The sequence below is a fragment of the Lytechinus pictus genome, chromosome 2 (assembly GCF_037042905.1).
Source record: "Lytechinus pictus isolate F3 Inbred chromosome 2, Lp3.0, whole genome shotgun sequence".
NCBI lineage: Eukaryota > Metazoa > Echinodermata > Echinoidea > Temnopleuroida > Toxopneustidae > Lytechinus > Lytechinus pictus.
The window spans coordinates 42,350,661-42,369,775 of record NC_087246.1 but is presented as its reverse complement, the minus strand read 5'-3'; the positions used below and the strand labels follow the sequence as shown (position 1 = coordinate 42,369,775).

The following is a 19,115-nucleotide window of genomic DNA, read 5'->3' as shown; positions in this document are numbered from 1 at the left end:
GGGGCTTGCCGACTTGCTGGGTGAGACCCATACATCAGCAGCACCTGTGCATATCGTGAAAACACCCGTGCGGGTGAAAGGGCCGGCAATTTCAAAGAAAAGGGCCGGTGGCTGGTGCGAGGCTGTTGATAAGCCCGGCCGTCGCGTAGCGGCGGTCTGTAATGACGGAGAACACGAGGGTAAGAACCCGTAATGCTCGGGACGTGTTGATGCAACCTGTAAGGATGCAACGTCCAGCCGTCGGTCATCGAGAGCTTGCCGACATGTTGGCTTGAAAGCCGTATGTTGGAAGCACCTGCATAAAAACGGGGTCACCGTGTAGGTGAACAGCGTTTCAATAAAAGCCCGGCGTGAGAGGGCAGGTGACTGCTTGAACCGCACGGTGCTTAGCACGGCGGCTGAAGCTGACATGAAGCGTGGGGGAATTTACCCGCACTGCTCGTGGGCGTGTGAAGCAACATGAGAGTTGCGACGCCTGACCCACAATTATCGGAGGTGTGAGATGGCGAATGTCTGCTTGACCTGCCCGGTGCTTGACACGGCGGCTGAAGCTGACATGAAGCGTGGGGGAATTTACCCGCACTGCTCGTGGGCGTGTGAAGCAACATGAGAGTTGCGACGCCTGACCCACAATTATCGGGAGTCTGGTGACATAATGGGGGGCGATGCCCTTATGTCGATAACACCTGTGTATTAGCGGGAATTTCCCTTGCAGGTGCGTGAGCCGGCGAATCATGAAATTGCCGGTGACTCTCCGAGGTGTGAGATGGCGAATGTCTGCTTGACCTGCCCGGTGTTTGACACGGCGGTTTTAGCTGACAGAGAGCATGAGGATAAAAATCCGTGATGCTCGAGGGCGTTCTGTTGTAACATGGAGTTACGACGACTGGCCATCGGCACAAGATTTAGAAAGAAAGGGTCTGCCCGCGAAGCAGGGTTAGCAACCTAGAATTTCTTCTTCTTCCTCTTCTATGCAGCCCCCGCCGGGGGGCAGAAGAGGGCACAAGAGGCAGGGGGGACGTGATATCTCGCATGAGAAAAGTCACCCAAATCTGATCAAGCCGTTTAGGCACATGAACGCTAATTCCACGGTTCCACCTTTAAGGGCACGTGGACGCGATTTCACGGTTCCACCCTGATCAGATAATCGTGAGATTGACGGAGTCGAGCTCACGTGTCTCTAGTGACTAGGGGCTGGTAGCCCTTTGCTAATGCTCCCTGAAGGAGACTGACAAAGCATCGAGCCTAGTCTGTGCCGGGAAAAGAGTCCCATGCTCTTAACCCGGACTTGATGGACCCGATAGCCGGTGGGTAAAGCAGCCCTGGAGGAGTGAAGTTTTCTATACTAGTACAACACTCCCCAAAATAGGTTCAGGTCCCGTCGAGGGAGCCGTGGCTATCACCTTTCAGGCACGTGGCCGCTGCGCCACGGTTCCACCCTAAAACGCTCGGGCACGTGGGCGCGGTTCCAACCTCTTGGGCACGTGGACGCAACTCCACGGTTCCACCCTCCTTTTTCCAAGGCACGTGGACGCAACTCCACGGTTCCACCCTTTATAGAGCCCATCGCAAAGGGTCTCACTCTCATGCCCTCATACTCACCGCCGCTGATCACGGGAACAAAATACCATGTCTGGTTCTCTCCCAGCGGCAGGTTTGGAGTCATCAGGAGATGAGTCAAAAGAGCTCATCTACCTGGTAAGTTCTTAGCCTGAAAGAACAAAGGAGGGTCGAAAACAGAGAGGGGGCGGAGGGGTGGGTGGACAAGAAAGGTGACAAAGCAAGATCCTTTTCAGAAATATTAATAATAAAATTAATAACTTCGGAAAGAACAGGACCGACTTCTTAAACATGAGATCAAACAAAGTTAAGAAGCTGAAGTGAGAAAAAAAACTAAAGTTTTTTTTTTTTTTTTTAATTTTTTATCAATCACACGTATACATGACGTTAATTAATTAAAAACAGAAACGTCAAAGTCCAAGGACGAAGAGCAGGATCAGCTAAGAAAAAAAACACAAGGTTTTTTTTTTGTTTTTTTTGACAAGGGTCAAAAGAAATAAGTAAAGGAGCTGATCTGAAAGGAAGAAGTAAAAACTTACTTCCCTTAAACTGGAAAGCCGAAAACTCATTAGCGAAAACTTTTTTAAAGGACGCTAATAGATAACAGGGGGGCTTCCCAAAAATTTTAAGAGAACTTTTTTTAAGACAATAAGTCCAAAAAAAAAATTTTCAATACAAAAATAATTATTAAAATTAATTTATAATTAAACAATTAACCAATTGGTTAATTAAACAATCAATCAATTAATCAAACAAGAACAAAAGATTGATTGAGACAATCAACCGACTCACAAAGGAACAAGTTGAAAACAAGTTTGAGAACAAACAAGGACGACGCTCCTACCTGTCCCATAGCCTAAGCTGTGGGGGGAAATAAAATCAATTCAATTCAAGACGAGGCAAAGGTGCAAGTCAAGAATAATAAAGAATTCAAAAGGATCGTCGTATCAATGCCTGCGGCACGCAGGAAGAGTGCGCGGAGCTATGGGGAAGGGAAGTGGAAGCAACCCGTCTGTGAGAAAACGAAACTGACGGTTCGGAACTCACAAGTTTATTTAAAGAAAAACGTGAATAATAACACGAAGGCTCCATGCACTAGGATATAAATGAAATCAATCTAAAGCCAAAAGGCAAAGGATTGAAATAGGCTGTAAATACATAGATAAATATGTAAACAACGGACACTTTTAAGAAGTAAAGTGGGAGTGTACTTAGCTAACGTCTGATCACGGCGGCAGGCGAAAGTAAAAGAGGAAATGGACGCCAAACTGCGCGATGATCTTGGGATAGTGCGTTCATCTAGGGACATGCAGCGTGCGTGCAGGAAAATTGTGTACTTTTTATTCGGCGTGCAAGTTAATAGTAATGAACTAGCAAATCAAATGAATATATCCCAGTTATTGATATAGTAGAGCGGATAAGCTGAACAATTGTGCAAATTATGACTAAAGCATGAAACTTTCACAAGTATTAGTATATGCCGTATGACTTATTTTAAAGATGGGAGGTAAATTCATAAATGCCATTTTCGGCCGTTGCCATGGCAATGGATTAATTTCTCAAAAATACATTCCCATGTAAATGGTAAATAAACATGATATAGATGACCAAAATAATAATTTCAGGCTCCCAATTGAATACATTGAAATATTCAAGATCACCTAGATAGTTCCAATCGGTCTGTTGCCATGGCAACGGCTTGTTTTTCCCCAGGAAAAAAAAATTGATTTAAAAAACGTAGAATATGATTTATCTTTAATTTTCCATAATTTTACAGTGTTAAACAAAGATATTTTGGTTGTTAAATGTTTAAATTACATCTCAAGCCATTGCCATGGCAACCAAATAACATCTAATTTGCAAACATAACATGGTTGACAAGACAATGGACAGGTGGAATTGGCTTAATCTGTATGCTTAAGTTTTGACCCCCTAATTTGAACAAAAAATACAGAAAGAGTTCTGCAGGAGTTCTTTATAAAGATAACAAATTATGTTGCCTTGGTAATGCTTGAATTAAACTATTAAAAAAACAATGTTGCAAAGGACCCGTTGCCATGGCAACAGCTTATTTCCCTCTAGAAAGATAAAAATATTGATAAAAATGTAGAATACATGTATGATCATCATTCCATTTTCAATAATTTTAAGGTACTAAGCGAGATATGTTTGTGACTAAATCTATTAATATAACATCTGAAGCTATTGCCATGGCAACCAAATAATGTCTAATTTACAAAAAAATAATAATTTGGATGACAAGATTATGGACAGGTGGAAAATACAATTACAAATAACTCAATGTGGGAAAGGTTTGGCCAGTCATTCAATTTTGAACAAAAAATTCACTTAGTATTCTGTATGAGATCATTAGAATAATAAATTGATTTTGCCTTGGTAATACTTGAATTTAATGATAAACATTAGTGTTTCAAATGTCCCATTGCCATGGTAACAGCTCATTTCCCCCAGAAAAGTATCAGCAGCTTTCATAAACAAAAACATTGTAAAATCTGATTTTTCTTTCATTTCCCCTAATTTTTAGGGTGCTAAGCATATATATGCTTGCTGTTAATATATAACATCTTCAGCCATTGCAACCAACTAAAATATTAATTTATAAACATAATTTGTTATCTTTATAAAGAACTCCTGCAGAACACTTTCTGTATTTTTTGTTCAAAAGAGGGGGTCAAAACTTAAGCATACAGATTAAGTCAATTCTATTAGTATTTTCCACCTGACCATTGTCTTGTCAACCATATTATTTTTTGTAAATTAGATGTTATTTGGTTGCCATGACAATGGCTTGTGATGTAATTTATACATTTCGCAACCAAAATATCTTTGTTTAACACTGTAAAATTAGGGAAAATTAAAGATAAATCATATTCTACAACGATTTTTTAATCAAAATTTTTATTTTTCTGGGGAAAAACTAGCCATTGCCATGGCAACGGACCAATTGGAACTATCTTGGTGATCTTGAATATTTCTAAATTTCATATTATTATTTTGGTCATCTATATCATGTTTATTTACCATTTACATGGGAATGTATGTCATTTTTGAGAAATTAATCCGTTGCCATGGCAACGGCTGAAAATGGCATTTATAAATTTACCTCCCATCTTTAAAATAAATCTTATGGCATATACTAATACTTGTGAAAGTTTCATGCTTTAGTCAAAATTTGCACAATTGTTGTGATTTTTGGAGCTTATCCGCTCTACTAATACATGTAGTAAATCATTCATTTTTAAGATCTTGCTGAAAATAATAGGCACGTGTTTAGCGCTCGCATACATTGTTTACGTTAGTTATTCTGTCTTAACATGTTTTATTTTCACTGGTCGAGTGCAGGATTTAAAAAAAAAACGGACTAGATTATTCTGTCTTAACATATGTTTTATTTTCACTGGTCGAGTGCAGAGTATATATATATATATATATATATATATATATATATATGTGTGAAGAGTAGAGTAGAATCAAGGATGAAGCAAAGTATACACTATGTTGTAAAGCTTTCGGCCCTGGCCTTCTTCAGTTTTTAAGATCTATATATATATATATATATATATATAGACCTACACTTTGAAAGGGGTGCAATGACTTGTCCCAGGCCTTGTTTGTCCTAGATACGCCACTGTGGACATGGTAGATATTCAATGAAACAATGCGAGCGAATATCGAGAGCTGAAATTCTCTATATTATGACACGACAACTAGACATTCTAAGCAGTTTTTTTAATTTAAATAAGCTTTATTTTTACATGTAGACATAAAAACTGGACATTCCTTTTGCACTTCTTGTGAAAATGAATACGAAGGACATCATGCTCAACAATAAATATTGTGATATTACTACTTGATCACGACTGGACGTTGTAAAAACAATAAAGAACAAGCTGTCTATAGCGCGAACTAAATTTACTGACCTGAAAAGGAACATTTTAAATGTGCTGTCCAACACGTAAAAAACTTGTGAAGATGATAATGGAACACTCTAAATGAATGATGCGAGCGTGAAGCCCGAGCTAAAAATGTTGGTGACTTAGACCTACGGCCGGGCAATGTTAATCACTGTAGGCAAAAAGAATGGGTTAAATTTTTAGGCGAATTAGACCTAAAACCGGTACATTCATATCACTCTCGGAACATGAAGCAGTTAGAACAGCCCTGTGTGACAGTACATTCTAAACACTGTCGGTATAGCCTACATGGAGTAGTGGAACATTCCTTCGTGACCCAACATTTTTATCATTTTTCCGGTGGGCGTCAGACCAACAGCCTCTTTTCTTTTCATTTTCGTTTCCTTCTTTCTCTTTTCTTCTTTCTCTGTGACCTTGACCTTTGAACTTTTGACCTCAAAATCAACAGGCTTCCTGGGATTCATGCTAGTATCATACACACCAAATTATATGAGCCTAGGTTAAGTTTAACTAAAGTTATCGCATTTACAAGGACTTCAGAAGGGTAAGATGAAAACATGTAAGTGTGACCTTGACCTTTGTCCTTTTGACCTCAAAATCGATAGGCTTCCTGGGATACTTGCTAGTATCATACACACCAATTATATGAGCCTAGATTAAGTTAAACTGAAGTTATCATGTTACAAGGACTGAAGAAGGGTATGATGAAAACATGTCAGTGTAACCTTGACCTTTGTCCTTTTGACATCAAAATCGATATGCTTCCTGGGATACTTGCTAGTATCATACACACCAAATTATATGAGCCTAGATTAAGTTAAACTGAAGTTGTCGTGTTACAAGGACTGCAGAAGGGTAAGAAGAAAGCATGTCAGTGTGACCTTGACCTTTGACCTTTTGACCTCAAAATTTATAGGCTTCCTGGGATCCTTGCTAGTATCATACTCACCAAATTATATGAGCCAAGGTTAAGTAAAACTGAAGTTATCGCATTTACAAGGACTGCAGAAGGGTAAAACAAAAACATGTCACTGTGACCTTGACCTTTTGACCTCAAAATCAATAGGCTTCCTGGGATCCATATATGTATCATACACACTTAATTATATGAGCCTAAGTCAAACTGAAGTTATCGTGTTACAAGGAAAAGTTAACAGACAGACGAATGGACACCGAGCGTGATACCATAATACAGTTGAGGCCAGAAGTTTACATACATGTACACCCAGGAAATTCAAAGAAAAGTTGACACTTGCCAAACATCTTAAAATCTAATGTATCTAATAAAATATTTGTGCTATCATGACGAATTTGATATAAAACAAATGAGTATGTCATGCCCCTTCATCACATTGCTTTGTCATCAGGAGCTGAAAAATATTTAGTTGTAATTTTTTACTCCCAAAATCTTCATAAGACAAATTATAAATAAAAACTTGACAAAAACATTTCACATTTGTGCTAGTTACTTCTCAACACAAACATTTCAGATTACACTTTTTTGTTCAGTGGTGACATATCATGATAGAAAATGTAACATAAATCATAGATTTGAAATTTATATTTCATGAAACGATGTTTGAAATTATAATAAACAATAAAATACATTTGGCATGAATATTCCTTTTTTTTCTTCAAAGGTCAATTCCACCTGAAATATACTTTAATCCCAACGGCATCCCAATCATGTGAAAAGAGCTTAATACATTATTTCATTTGATACCAAATTTGTCATGGTAGTATCTATATTTCTGAAGATATACATGTAGTAAATTTTACGATGTTTGGCAAGCAAACAAATTTCCCTGAATTCCATGGGTGTATGTAAACTTTTGGCCTCAACTGTACGTCCCGTCTAAGACAGGCGTATAAATATTTAATTGATTGACTTCGTTATTCTTCATCTAATTTCGATCTAGAGATTCATAATTAGAAGCGAAACCTTCCCCTGTCGTAGCTTCATTGCCAATACCATTTGATTCAGGGCCTTGAAATTGCATTCTTTTTCGCGATTCTAGGACATCCACCCCCTTAGGACAAGTACCCCCTAGGACAAGTACCCCTAGGACATCTACCCCCCGGACATTTAACCCCGGACATCTACCCCCCGGACATCTACTCCCCCGGAAATCTACCCCCGGACATCTACCCCTGGACATCTATCCCCCGGACATCTACCCCTAGACATCTACCACCCCCGGATATCTACCCCCCCCGGACATCTACCTCCCGGACATTTACCCCCTGGACATCTAAAATATTATGTCCACATTTTTATTGTCGGGGACTGTTACCCACCCCCGGAAATTTACCCTCTAGACGCCATTTACCCCTAGTACGGAGCCTTTAAAATGCCATCGACTTGAGAACATGGCGAGATACTTTATCTTGCCATTTCGACTAAATAAGCTCATTATGTCCACATGGCGAGATACATTAGATTCTCGCCGGGACATGTACACTTCATATCTCGCCATGTTGACATATCGACTTGGCAAGATAGAATATATCGCCATGTCGAAATAATAAGCTTATTAATTAGACATGGCAAGATAAAGTATCCCGCCATGTCATCACGTCGATGGCATTTTCAAGGCTCCGTACTAGGGGTAATTATCTGGAGGGTAAATTTTCGGGGGGTAACAGTCCCTAGCGGTAAAATATGGGGGTAACATTTTCCTTGAAGTCAGGGGGGATTGCCCTAATTGGGTTAGTGTTAAAGAACCCAGGCGCTGATCCAGGATTTCATGGGGAGGGGGGCCCAAATTTGACCTGATTTTTGGCGCCCATGTGTACTTTTCGAAAATGGCGCCCCTCCCTCCCGGCCAGGCAAACTTAAGTGCCTTAAAGGGGGGAAGAACTGTGTGTGGTCTCTCATTGACTGTGTGTTATAAATACATAATCTTGAAAAATACGTTTTCAGATATCTGCTAATACTACAAGAGAATAAATTGACCTATAATTGCATTTGTATAGAGAACCTAAAATCTTTTGAGAGGAAAAGTAATTATTTTGCTACTTGTCATTACGGTATAAATGTATTGAGTAGTTAAGTAGCATGTTATCACTCAAGTGGGTCTATATTACTAGACTACACTAGCATTATGGGTCAGGAAACTGGCCAGGTATGAGTAGTTGAGGACTCGAGATGGCGATATTGGTTTGTATCTGCTTTAAATGAATTTTGAATTATCTTATTACATAATCACATTTAAAAAATAAAGGCAATTAAAGACCACTTTTTTAATGTGTTCTTAAAAAAATCCATGAATATATAATGTAATATCAATGGGAGCGCGACGCGCGAGCGATTTTTTTTTGGTTTCAATTTGGTTTAACTTCTCACCAGAGTACAGTCAGTCGGCAAGCCCCTGTGTTAATGAGCAAATGAGCAAGATTTATCAATTTTTATCCTCTCGTGGCTGAATTCATGTCCCTGCAAAATCTTGTGAATTGTGAGACTTTCTTTCTCAAAGAATTTTACCACTTTCTCCTTGAGTAATATTGATTACTTTTGTACCATGGGGAAGAGTAAATAATACTCTTGTTTATTGATCATTTCTTTTGAATGAAATATTTTGATAAATAAGTTAATTTTTTACCTGAAAAGATGCATCAAACAGAAATTTCTTCCTCTGTTTTCACTTGCAAATTGTGTAACATTTTGTGTTTTAGGCACAAACATTATTTATATCATCAGAAAGCTCAAACTCTATACTTTCTTACAATGTCACTCTTGATATGTGGCATCTTTTAGATGGGTCAGCAGCCAGCTTTTTCCATCAAGATGCAAGACGAGATTTCTGAAAAATCCAGAGTTCTGATTAGCTGAATAATGTTTTCAAAGCAACAGGCGCGGGTAATTTGAAGAGATTACCACATGGTGAGTGTGACCTTGCAAAGGCCCAGTGTGGGGAACATTGGAATTTGCGTGGGTGTGTTGCGTGGGTCTCCATGAGGCCATTCTCATTACGCTTTCTAAAACTAGTTTACTGGAAACCGATTCAGGAAACCACTTTGGAAGATCGCTTTGCTAGCGTTCCCACTTGATCACACGAAAGTGGTTTTCAAAATCACTTCACGTAAAGCGCTCTTGTTGCTATGGAAACGCTCTCAGTTGGGTGACACGTTTCGCGCAAAATTCAAAACCGCAGCATCGGCATTCTACACCTGTCGTGTGGAGTAGAGCGCTCAAAATGTGCGAAGATCGCTTCCCGAAGAACGGTTGTGTCCTCACTTACGCTAAAACCTACGCTATGACACGACAACTAGACATTCTAAGCAGTTTTTTTAATTTAAATAAGCTTTATTTTTACATGTAGACATAAAAACTGGACATTCCTTTTGCACTTCTTGTGAAAATGAATACGAAGGACATCATGCTCAACAATAAATATTGTGATATTACTACTTGATCACGACTGGACGTTGTAAAAACAATAAAGAACAAGCTGTCTATAGCGCGAACTAAATTTACTGACCTGAAAAGGAACATTTTAAATGTGCTGTCCAACACGTAAAAAACTTGTGAAGATGATAATGGAACACTCTAAATGAATGATGCGAGCGTGAAGCCCGAGCTAAAAATGTTGGTGACTTAGACCTACGGCCGGGCAATGTTAATCACTGTAGGCAAAAAGAATGGGTTAAATTTTTAGGCGAATTAGACCTAAAACCGGTACATTCATATCACTCTCGGAACATGAAGCAGTTAGAACAGCCCTGTGTGACAGTACATTCTAAACACTGTCGGTATAGCCTACATGGAGTAGTGGAACATTCCTTCGTGACCCAACATTTTTATCATTTTTCCGGTGGGCGTCAGACCAACAGCCTCTTTTCTTTTCATTTTCGTTTCCTTCTTTCTCTTTTCTTCTTTCTCTGTGACCTTGACCTTTGAACTTTTGACCTCAAAATCAACAGGCTTCCTGGGATTCATGCTAGTATCATACACACCAAATTATATGAGCCTAGGTTAAGTTTAACTAAAGTTATCGCATTTACAAGGACTTCAGAAGGGTAAGATGAAAACATGTAAGTGTGACCTTGACCTTTGTCCTTTTGACCTCAAAATCGATAGGCTTCCTGGGATACTTGCTAGTATCATACACACCAATTATATGAGCCTAGATTAAGTTAAACTGAAGTTATCATGAAGAAGGGTATGATGAAAACATGTCAGTGTAACCTTGACCTTTGTCCTTTTGACATCAAAATCGATATGCTTCCTGGGATACTTGCTAGTATCATACACACCAAATTATATGAGCCTAGATTAAGTTAAACTGAAGTTGTCGTGTTACAAGGACTGCAGAAGGGTAAGAAGAAAGCATGTCAGTGTGACCTTGACCTTTGACCTTTTGACCTCAAAATTTATAGGCTTCCTGGGATCCTTGCTAGTATCATACTCACCAAATTATATGAGCCAAGGTTAAGTAAAACTGAAGTTATCGCATTTACAAGGACTACAGAAGGGTAAAACAAAAACATGTCACTGTGACCTTGAACTTTTGACCTCAAAATCAATAGGCTTCCTGGGATCCATATATGTATCATACACACTTAATTATATGAGCCTAAGTCAAACTGAAGTTATCGTGTTACAAGGAAAAGTTAACAGACAGACGAATGGACACCGAGCGTGATACCATAATACAGTTGAGGCCAGAAGTTTACATACATGTACACCCAGGAAATTCAAAGAAAAGTTGACACTTGCCAAACATCTTAAAATCTAATGTATCTAATAAAATATTTGTGCTATCATGACGAATTTGATATAAAACAAATGAGTATGTCATGCCCCTTCATCACATTGCTTTGTCATCAGGAGCTGAAAAATATTTAGTTGTAATTTTTTACTCCCAAAATCTTCATAAGACAAATTATAAATAAAAACTTGACAAAAACATTTCACATTTGTGCTAGTTACTTCTCAACACAAACATTTCAGATTACACTTTTTTGTTCAGTGGTGACATATCATGATAGAAAATGTAACATAAATCATAGATTTGAAATTTATATTTCATGAAACGATGTTTGAAATTATAATAAACAATAAAATACATTTGGCATGAATATTCCTTTTTTTTCTTCAAAGGTCAATTCCACCTGAAATATACTTTAATCCCAACGGCATCCCAATCATGTGAAAAGAGCTTAATACATTATTTCATTTGATACCAAATTTGTCATGGTAGTATCTATATTTCTGAAGATATACATGTAGTAAATTTTACGATGTTTGGCAAGCAAACAAATTTCCCTGAATTCCATGGGTGTATGTAAACTTTTGGCCTCAACTGTACGTCCCGTCTAAGACAGGCGTATAAATATTTAATTGATTGACTTCGTTATTCTTCATCTAATTTCGATCTAGAGATTCATAATTAGAAGCGAAACCTTCCCCTGTCGTAGCTTCATTGCCAATACCATTTGATTCAGGGCCTTGAAATTGCATTCTTTTTCGCGATTCTAGGACATCCACCCCCTTAGGACAAGTACCCCCTAGGACAAGTACCCCTAGGACATCTACCCCCCGGACATTTAACCCCGGACATCTACCCCCCGGACATCTACTCCCCCGGAAATCTACCCCTGGACATCTATCCCCCGGACATCTACCCCTAGACATCTACCACCCCCGGATATCTACCCCCCCCGGACATCTACCTCCCGGACATTTACCCCCTGGACATCTAAAATATTATGTCCACATTTTTATTGTCGGGGACTGTTACCCACCCCCGGAAATTTACCCTCTAGACGCCATTTACCCCTAGTACGGAGCCTTTAAAATGCCATCGACTTGAGAACATGGCGAGATACTTTATCTTGCCATTTCGACTAAATAAGCTCATTATGTCCACATGGCGAGATACATTAGATTCTCGCCGGGACATGTACACTTCATATCTCGCCATGTTGACATATCGACTTGGCAAGATAGAATATATCGCCATGTCGAAATAATAAGCTTATTAATTAGACATGGCAAGATAAAGTATCCCGCCATGTCATCACGTCGATGGCATTTTCAAGGCTCCGTACTAGGGGTAATTATCTGGAGGGTAAATTTTCGGGGGGTAACAGTCCCTAGCGGTAAAATATGGGGGTAACATTTTCCTTGAAGTCAGGGGGGATTGCCCTAATTGGGTTAGTGTTAAAGAACCCAGGCGCTGATCCAGGATTTCATGGGGAGGGGGGCCCAAATTTGACCTGATTTTTGGCGCCCATGTGTACTTTTCGAAAATGGCGCCCCTCCCTCCCGGCCAGGCAAACTTAAGTGCCTTAAAGGGGGGAAGAACTGTGTGTGGTCTCTCATTGACTGTGTGTTATAAATACATAATCTTGAAAAATACGTTTTCAGATATCTGCTAATACTACAAGAGAATAAATTGACCTATAATTGCATTTGTATAGAGAACCTAAAATCTTTTGAGAGGAAAAGTAATTATTTTGCTACTTGTCATTACGGTATAAATGTATTGAGTAGTTAAGTAGCATGTTATCACTCAAGTGGGTCTATATTACTAGACTACACTAGCATTATGGGTCAGGAAACTGGCCAGGTATGAGTAGTTGAGGACTCGAGATGGCGATATTGGTTTGTATCTGCTTTAAATGAATTTTGAATTATCTTATTACATAATCACATTTAAAAAATAAAGGCAATTAAAGACCACTTTTTTAATGTGTTCTTAAAAAAATCCATGAATATATAATGTAATATCAATGGGAGCGCGACGCGCGAGCGATTTTTTTTTGGTTTCAATTTGGTTTAACTTCTCACCAGAGTACAGTCAGTCGGCAAGCCCCTGTGTTAATGAGCAAATGAGCAAGATTTATCAATTTTTATCCTCTCGTGGCTGAATTCATGTCCCTGCAAAATCTTGTGAATTGTGAGACTTTCTTTCTCAAAGAATTTTACCACTTTCTCCTTGAGTAATATTGATTACTTTTGTACCATGGGGAAGAGTAAATAATACTCTTGTTTATTGATCATTTCTTTTGAATGAAATATTTTGATAAATAAGTTAATTTTTTACCTGAAAAGATGCATCAAACAGAAATTTCTTCCTCTGTTTTCACTTGCAAATTGTGTAACATTTTGTGTTTTAGGCACAAACATTATTTATATCATCAGAAAGCTCAAACTCTATACTTTCTTACAATGTCACTCTTGATATGTGGCATCTTTTAGATGGGTCAGCAGCCAGCTTTTTCCATCAAGATGCAAGACGAGATTTCTGAAAAATCCAGAGTTCTGATTAGCTGAATAATGTTTTCAAAGCAACAGGCGCGGGTAATTTGAAGAGATTACCACATGGTGAGTGTGACCTTGCAAAGGCCCAGTGTGGGGAACATTGGAATTTGCGTGGGTGTGTTGCGTGGGTCTCCATGAGGCCATTCTCATTACGCTTTCTAAAACTAGTTTACTGGAAACCGATTCAGGAAACCACTTTGGAAGATCGCTTTGCTAGCGTTCCCACTTGATCACACGAAAGTGGTTTTCAAAATCACTTCACGTAAAGCGCTCTTGTTGCTATGGAAACGCTCTCAGTTGGGTGACACGTTTCGCGCAAAATTCAAAACCGCAGCATCGGCATTCTACACCTGTCGTGTGGAGTAGAGCGCTCAAAATGTGCGAAGATCGCTTCCCGAAGAACGGTTGTGTCCTCACTTACGCTAAAACCAGTTTAATGAGGCAAAACGATCTTGAAAACTACATCGCGAGGTGGTTTTCCAAACTGGTTTGGAAGATCGCTTCCAAGACCGCTTCGACCGTTCTCACTACGCGTTAAACTAGTTTCCACTAAACTAGTTTCCAGTAAACTAGTTTTAGGAACGTAGTGAGAACAGCCTCTAAGACCAATTCTTGTTTTTGAGCTGCTAAATGTACTTGGCCTATGAAAAGCTGGCTGCTGACCCATCTAAAATACATCTTCTTATAAAAACTATATCATATCAAAGCTTAGATCTTCAGCTTTATCATGATCTAATAATCATTTGTGCTCAAACAGAAATTAAGTGTGAAAACAACAACTTTTGTTGCATGAAAAAATTATTTGTTTCATGTTTTAGATCAAAAGTGTTATGACATACGTTGTACTTTCCTCTAAAGCGGCTGCGACAAGACTACTAAATTACGGAAAAGAAAAAGCTGCTTTATGCTTAGCCATGAGTTAGTGATACGCTCGACGTGTCGTCGGGTTTCCTCAGATTTCTTTAAAATTTACCAGAGTTATGCACTAAAAAGGTCTGTTGAAATCGTTTATGATATTTTGGATAGTTATAGTGTCTTTATGATTCAAAGTGAAGAAATAACTGTATTTCATAATGCCTTTTGAAGGGCTTTTATAGATCGATCTGTCAAGAAATTGTTTGATTCTCCCGCAGAAGTGTGGCTGCTTACTCTGCGGATTCTATAAATTCCAGTTTCATCTTTTTGGTAGAAAATAATTGCTCTGAGTTGTGAGAAATGCTAATTATTGAACAGTAATGAATATGATGAGTTATGATATGTTTTGAGAGAAAATTGAGTTTAAATACTAGTTTCAGGCATGTACTATTTATTTGTATGGCGGAGGTTGCCATAAGTGATACATACACAAACCTACGCAGAAAATTGAGTGCGGATTGATATTCTGTCAGTTGTAAAAGTGATCTGCTGCTTAATTTATGCTTGGATTCGCGGAGTTGTAAATGATTGGAAATAGTTCAGGTCGTTTTGAACCTCTGGGATTCTCTGATGAATAATTTCAAGCTTGAAGTACAGATTGCCCAGGATTTTTTTAATGATTCTGAATTAGTAGTTTTGGTATGAAAAGTTATTGCAAATTTGATATTTGGTGATTGTTATGCAAGAATTGAAAAAGTCACATCATTTCAGGAAATAACTGAAAACTTGATAGCTTATTGTAAAACAAACGTAGGTTTATTAGCTATGGTTTTTGAAAACTATACTTCTTATTTTTCCTTTCTCTTTGTTTTATTTTCTGCAGGAATCTTTTATTGTTATTGCTACTTCGTTGAAACAGAGAGTTGAAACTAGAAATTAAACAACACAAGAACTTAAGAACAGTTTCCACTCATCTTTATTATTGCAACAACGTGTTACTAAGTATTACATCACTAATTCGGGACATTCTTCAACAACTCTTGTGTGTTCATACAAGTTCTCTGTCTTCTTAATCCATCATGGGTGATGACGTCAAGAGTCTGAAGCTGTCACGTCGCAACCTGAAAGGTCAGCTTACCAGGACGCTGACAACTTTGGACAATCTCGCAAAGAATGACCTTGGTGACATCAACATATTCCAGAGGTACATCAGCAAGGCAGAAGAGCAATTCGAGGGTGTCGAAAAGAAGCACGCTGAGCTGATAGAAGTCATCGAAGACGACACAGAGTCAGAGGAGAAATAGATGAATGACTGTGAAGCCCAATTTGTCCAAGCGCTGATTCAAGCTAAAAAGAACATGGAACGCTGCCCTCAGACTACATCCGATGCCAGAGGGCCAGCAACATTATCAACATCTCATCAAGAAACTCATACAGGTGATGTGAATTCTACACTATCCCAACCTCGTGTTGCCCCATCCTCAACTCCCAAGATGGCGCGGATGAAATTCCCAACCTTTAGTGGGGATTTGAAGGATTACAGACGATTCAAGGAGCTGTTTGTCCACTGTGCAGGAGGCTTAACTGAGATTGAGTGCTTCTACCAGCTCACAGAGTCAATGATCAACAACAGAGAGCGCAACATGATAAAAGGATGTGTTAGTGTTGCTCGTGCATGGGAGATATTGGATGAATACTATGGAGATCCAGACAAGGTGGTTGATAGTCTTCTAAAAGAACTTGATGACCTGAAGCCATATGAACATAAAGGAAAGATTAGTCTACCTGCAATGAAACGGTTTGTCCAAACCTTACTAACATTTGAAAACCAAGCAGAGACTGTTGGCCTGGAAGGAGAGCTGAATAGCAGGATAATGTTGAGCAACATTAGACAGAAGCTGCCAGAAGAGCATCGCATAGCTTTCTTCAAGAGTGTGAGAGATGAGCATACTTCTGATACATTGACTGGCCTTTTGAAGTGGCTCTACAGCCAGTTGCTATTGCTTGATAAGGCCAAGCTTACTCATGCAGAGACACCAATGCCATCTAAAAATGACAAGACCAGTAGGTGCTCTAACTCCGCCACAGTTCATCCCTCTCCAAAACAACGTGGGAAAGGTTCTCAACCCGAGGTGCCAAAGTGTGCATTACACAGGGATTCTCGCGCACACTATCTCAAAACCTGTAAGAAGTTCCGTGGACTAGATCTGAAAGAGAAATATGATATTATGGAGAAGAATAACATTTGCAGGCGTTGTGGGCATAACAACTGTGCAGCTGGGAAACCTCCACATAATCTCAGATCCTGTCAATTTGCTTCCCCCTGTATTATCCGCACATGTGGAAGTGATTCTCATTTCTCAGCTATCTGTCCAGTGGTGTATGGGAATAGTGCAAGTTCCTCAAGCCAGTGGATTGAACCCTCAGGGCTGTTGAATGCCAGTGCAAGTTCCTTTGTTCCAGACCAAACTCAAGCTAATGTTTATACTGCCACAGGAACTCAATTAAGTGGTATTCTCCCAACAGTTATGGGGTACGTTCGGATTCGCAACACTCGTCATTTGGTTCGCATACTGCTTGATGGTGGTAGTCAGGCAACCCTTATCAGAGAGGGGATCCTACCTAGGATGGAAGATGATAGGTACCAAGATCATGAGCTAACACTGGTTGGAGGTAAAATGATTTCACGTAAATTAAGACTGATCGATTGCTACCTAGAGGATCTGGAGAGTAAACGGTCTTACCCACTAACAATGACAGAGATCGACAAGCCTTGTGGGAATGCTCCAATCATTCAAGCTGAAGATCTTAACCAATATGACCACTTGAGAGGTGTCGAGATCAACACACCTGCTTCTACAACCATTGATGTACTGCTGGGAGTAGATAACACCAATCTGATGATCTGGGAAGAGTATGTACGTGGTCATAAATCACAAGATCCTATTGCTGTTCGTTGCCCACTTGGATGGTACATCCAGGGAGGCCGTTTTGCAGGTGCCAATCCACTCTTGAACTACCTGAACATCTCAGCCACCGGACCAGTAGAAGAGTTCATGGGTCTTGAGACGGTTGGTCTTGAACCACGGAGATGTCATTGCGCAGATGAAGTGTTGAATAAGAGTGCGACCGAGTCAATGCAGAAGAGTGTCACTCAACTTCCTGATGGATCGTACCAGATAGATCTACCATGGAAGAAGCAACCAGACGATCTTCCAGACAATTACTTGTATGCAGTTAAGAGATTGAGAAGTCTGGAGCACCAGTTTGCTAACCGTCAAGAAGAATGGGAGGTATACTGCAAACAGATGAAGGACCAGCAAATGAGGGGCGTCTCCCGTCATATCAGTAAAGCACAGTTACAGAAAGAGAGAGATGAAGGAAAGAAAATGTGGTTCCTACCTCATTTCGCTGTCAAGAAGGACTCCAAGTCAACCCCAGTACGAGTGGTATATGATGCCAAAGCAAGATTCCAGGGCCATTCACTCAATAGATATCTTGTGAAGGGTGACAACATCAACAATGACATTTTTGATGTTGCCTTAAGATTCAGAGAAAATGAAGTTGGTGTCATAGCAGATATCTCTAAGATGTTTCAAGCAATCAAGATAAGACCTGATGATGCCCGCTTTCATAGATTTCTGTTCCGTGAGAAGCCTACTGAGCCCATTGAAGTCTATGAACTGACAACAGTAACCTTTGGGGATAAGCCGTCTCCAACAGCTGCGATTGTGACATTACGGCATGTAGTCGAAGAGCATGCACCAGATGATGAGCAGCTGAGAAAAGTCATCACTGATCAGTTTTACATGGATGACCTCAACGAGTCAGTAGCCAATGTGCAAGAAGCTCTTGATCTGAAAGTAAAACTTACTGAGACTCTCAGGAAGGGTAAATTTGCCATAAGAAAATGGCAATCAAATGCCAAAGTGATTTGTGACGAGTCAGAAGATGACAGCAATGCTATGGTACTTGGGACCAAGTGGGATCTCAGCAAAGACACACTGAAGGTTAAAGAAGTCAACCCATGTAAAGATGCTCCAACAAAACGTAACATTCTGGGACAGCTAGCTTCTTACTATGATGTCTTCGGCATCCTATCAGGGATTCTTGTACGTCCAAAAATACTCTTGCAGAAGTTATGGCAACTGAACTTTGACTGGGACACGTGCCTGGACAGGAAGAGTACACTGTATGCTATGCTAGACGGGATATACAAGGACCTCCAGCAGATCGATGGTGTAGAAATTCCTAGATGCTTGATTCCAACACAATTCAAGGGAATGAGACCACTACCTGAGGTTTCTCTACACGGAGCGAGTGACGCATCGGAAGATGCAATGGGTATGGTGGTCTGGTTGAGATGGTCTCACCCTAAGGACACTGATGCTCATTTATCATTTGTTTGTGCACGAGCCAGAGTCACTCCTTTGAAACAGCGCAAGGAATTTTGTGTGTGTTATTGTCTTCAGTTAGGCATTCATGTGGATGAATAA

At 39.7% G+C, this 19,115-nt stretch overlaps 1 protein-coding gene across 1 annotated transcript; it reads left to right on the top strand.

Moving 5' to 3' along the window:
* The first annotated feature begins 15,977 nt into the window (after positions 1–15,977).
* LOC129279496 (uncharacterized) lies at positions 15,978–19,115 on the top strand. The gene has a single exon (XM_054915607.2). It carries the CDS (start codon positions 15,978–15,980, stop codon positions 19,113–19,115), a length of 3,138 nt encoding a protein of 1,045 aa, XP_054771582.2.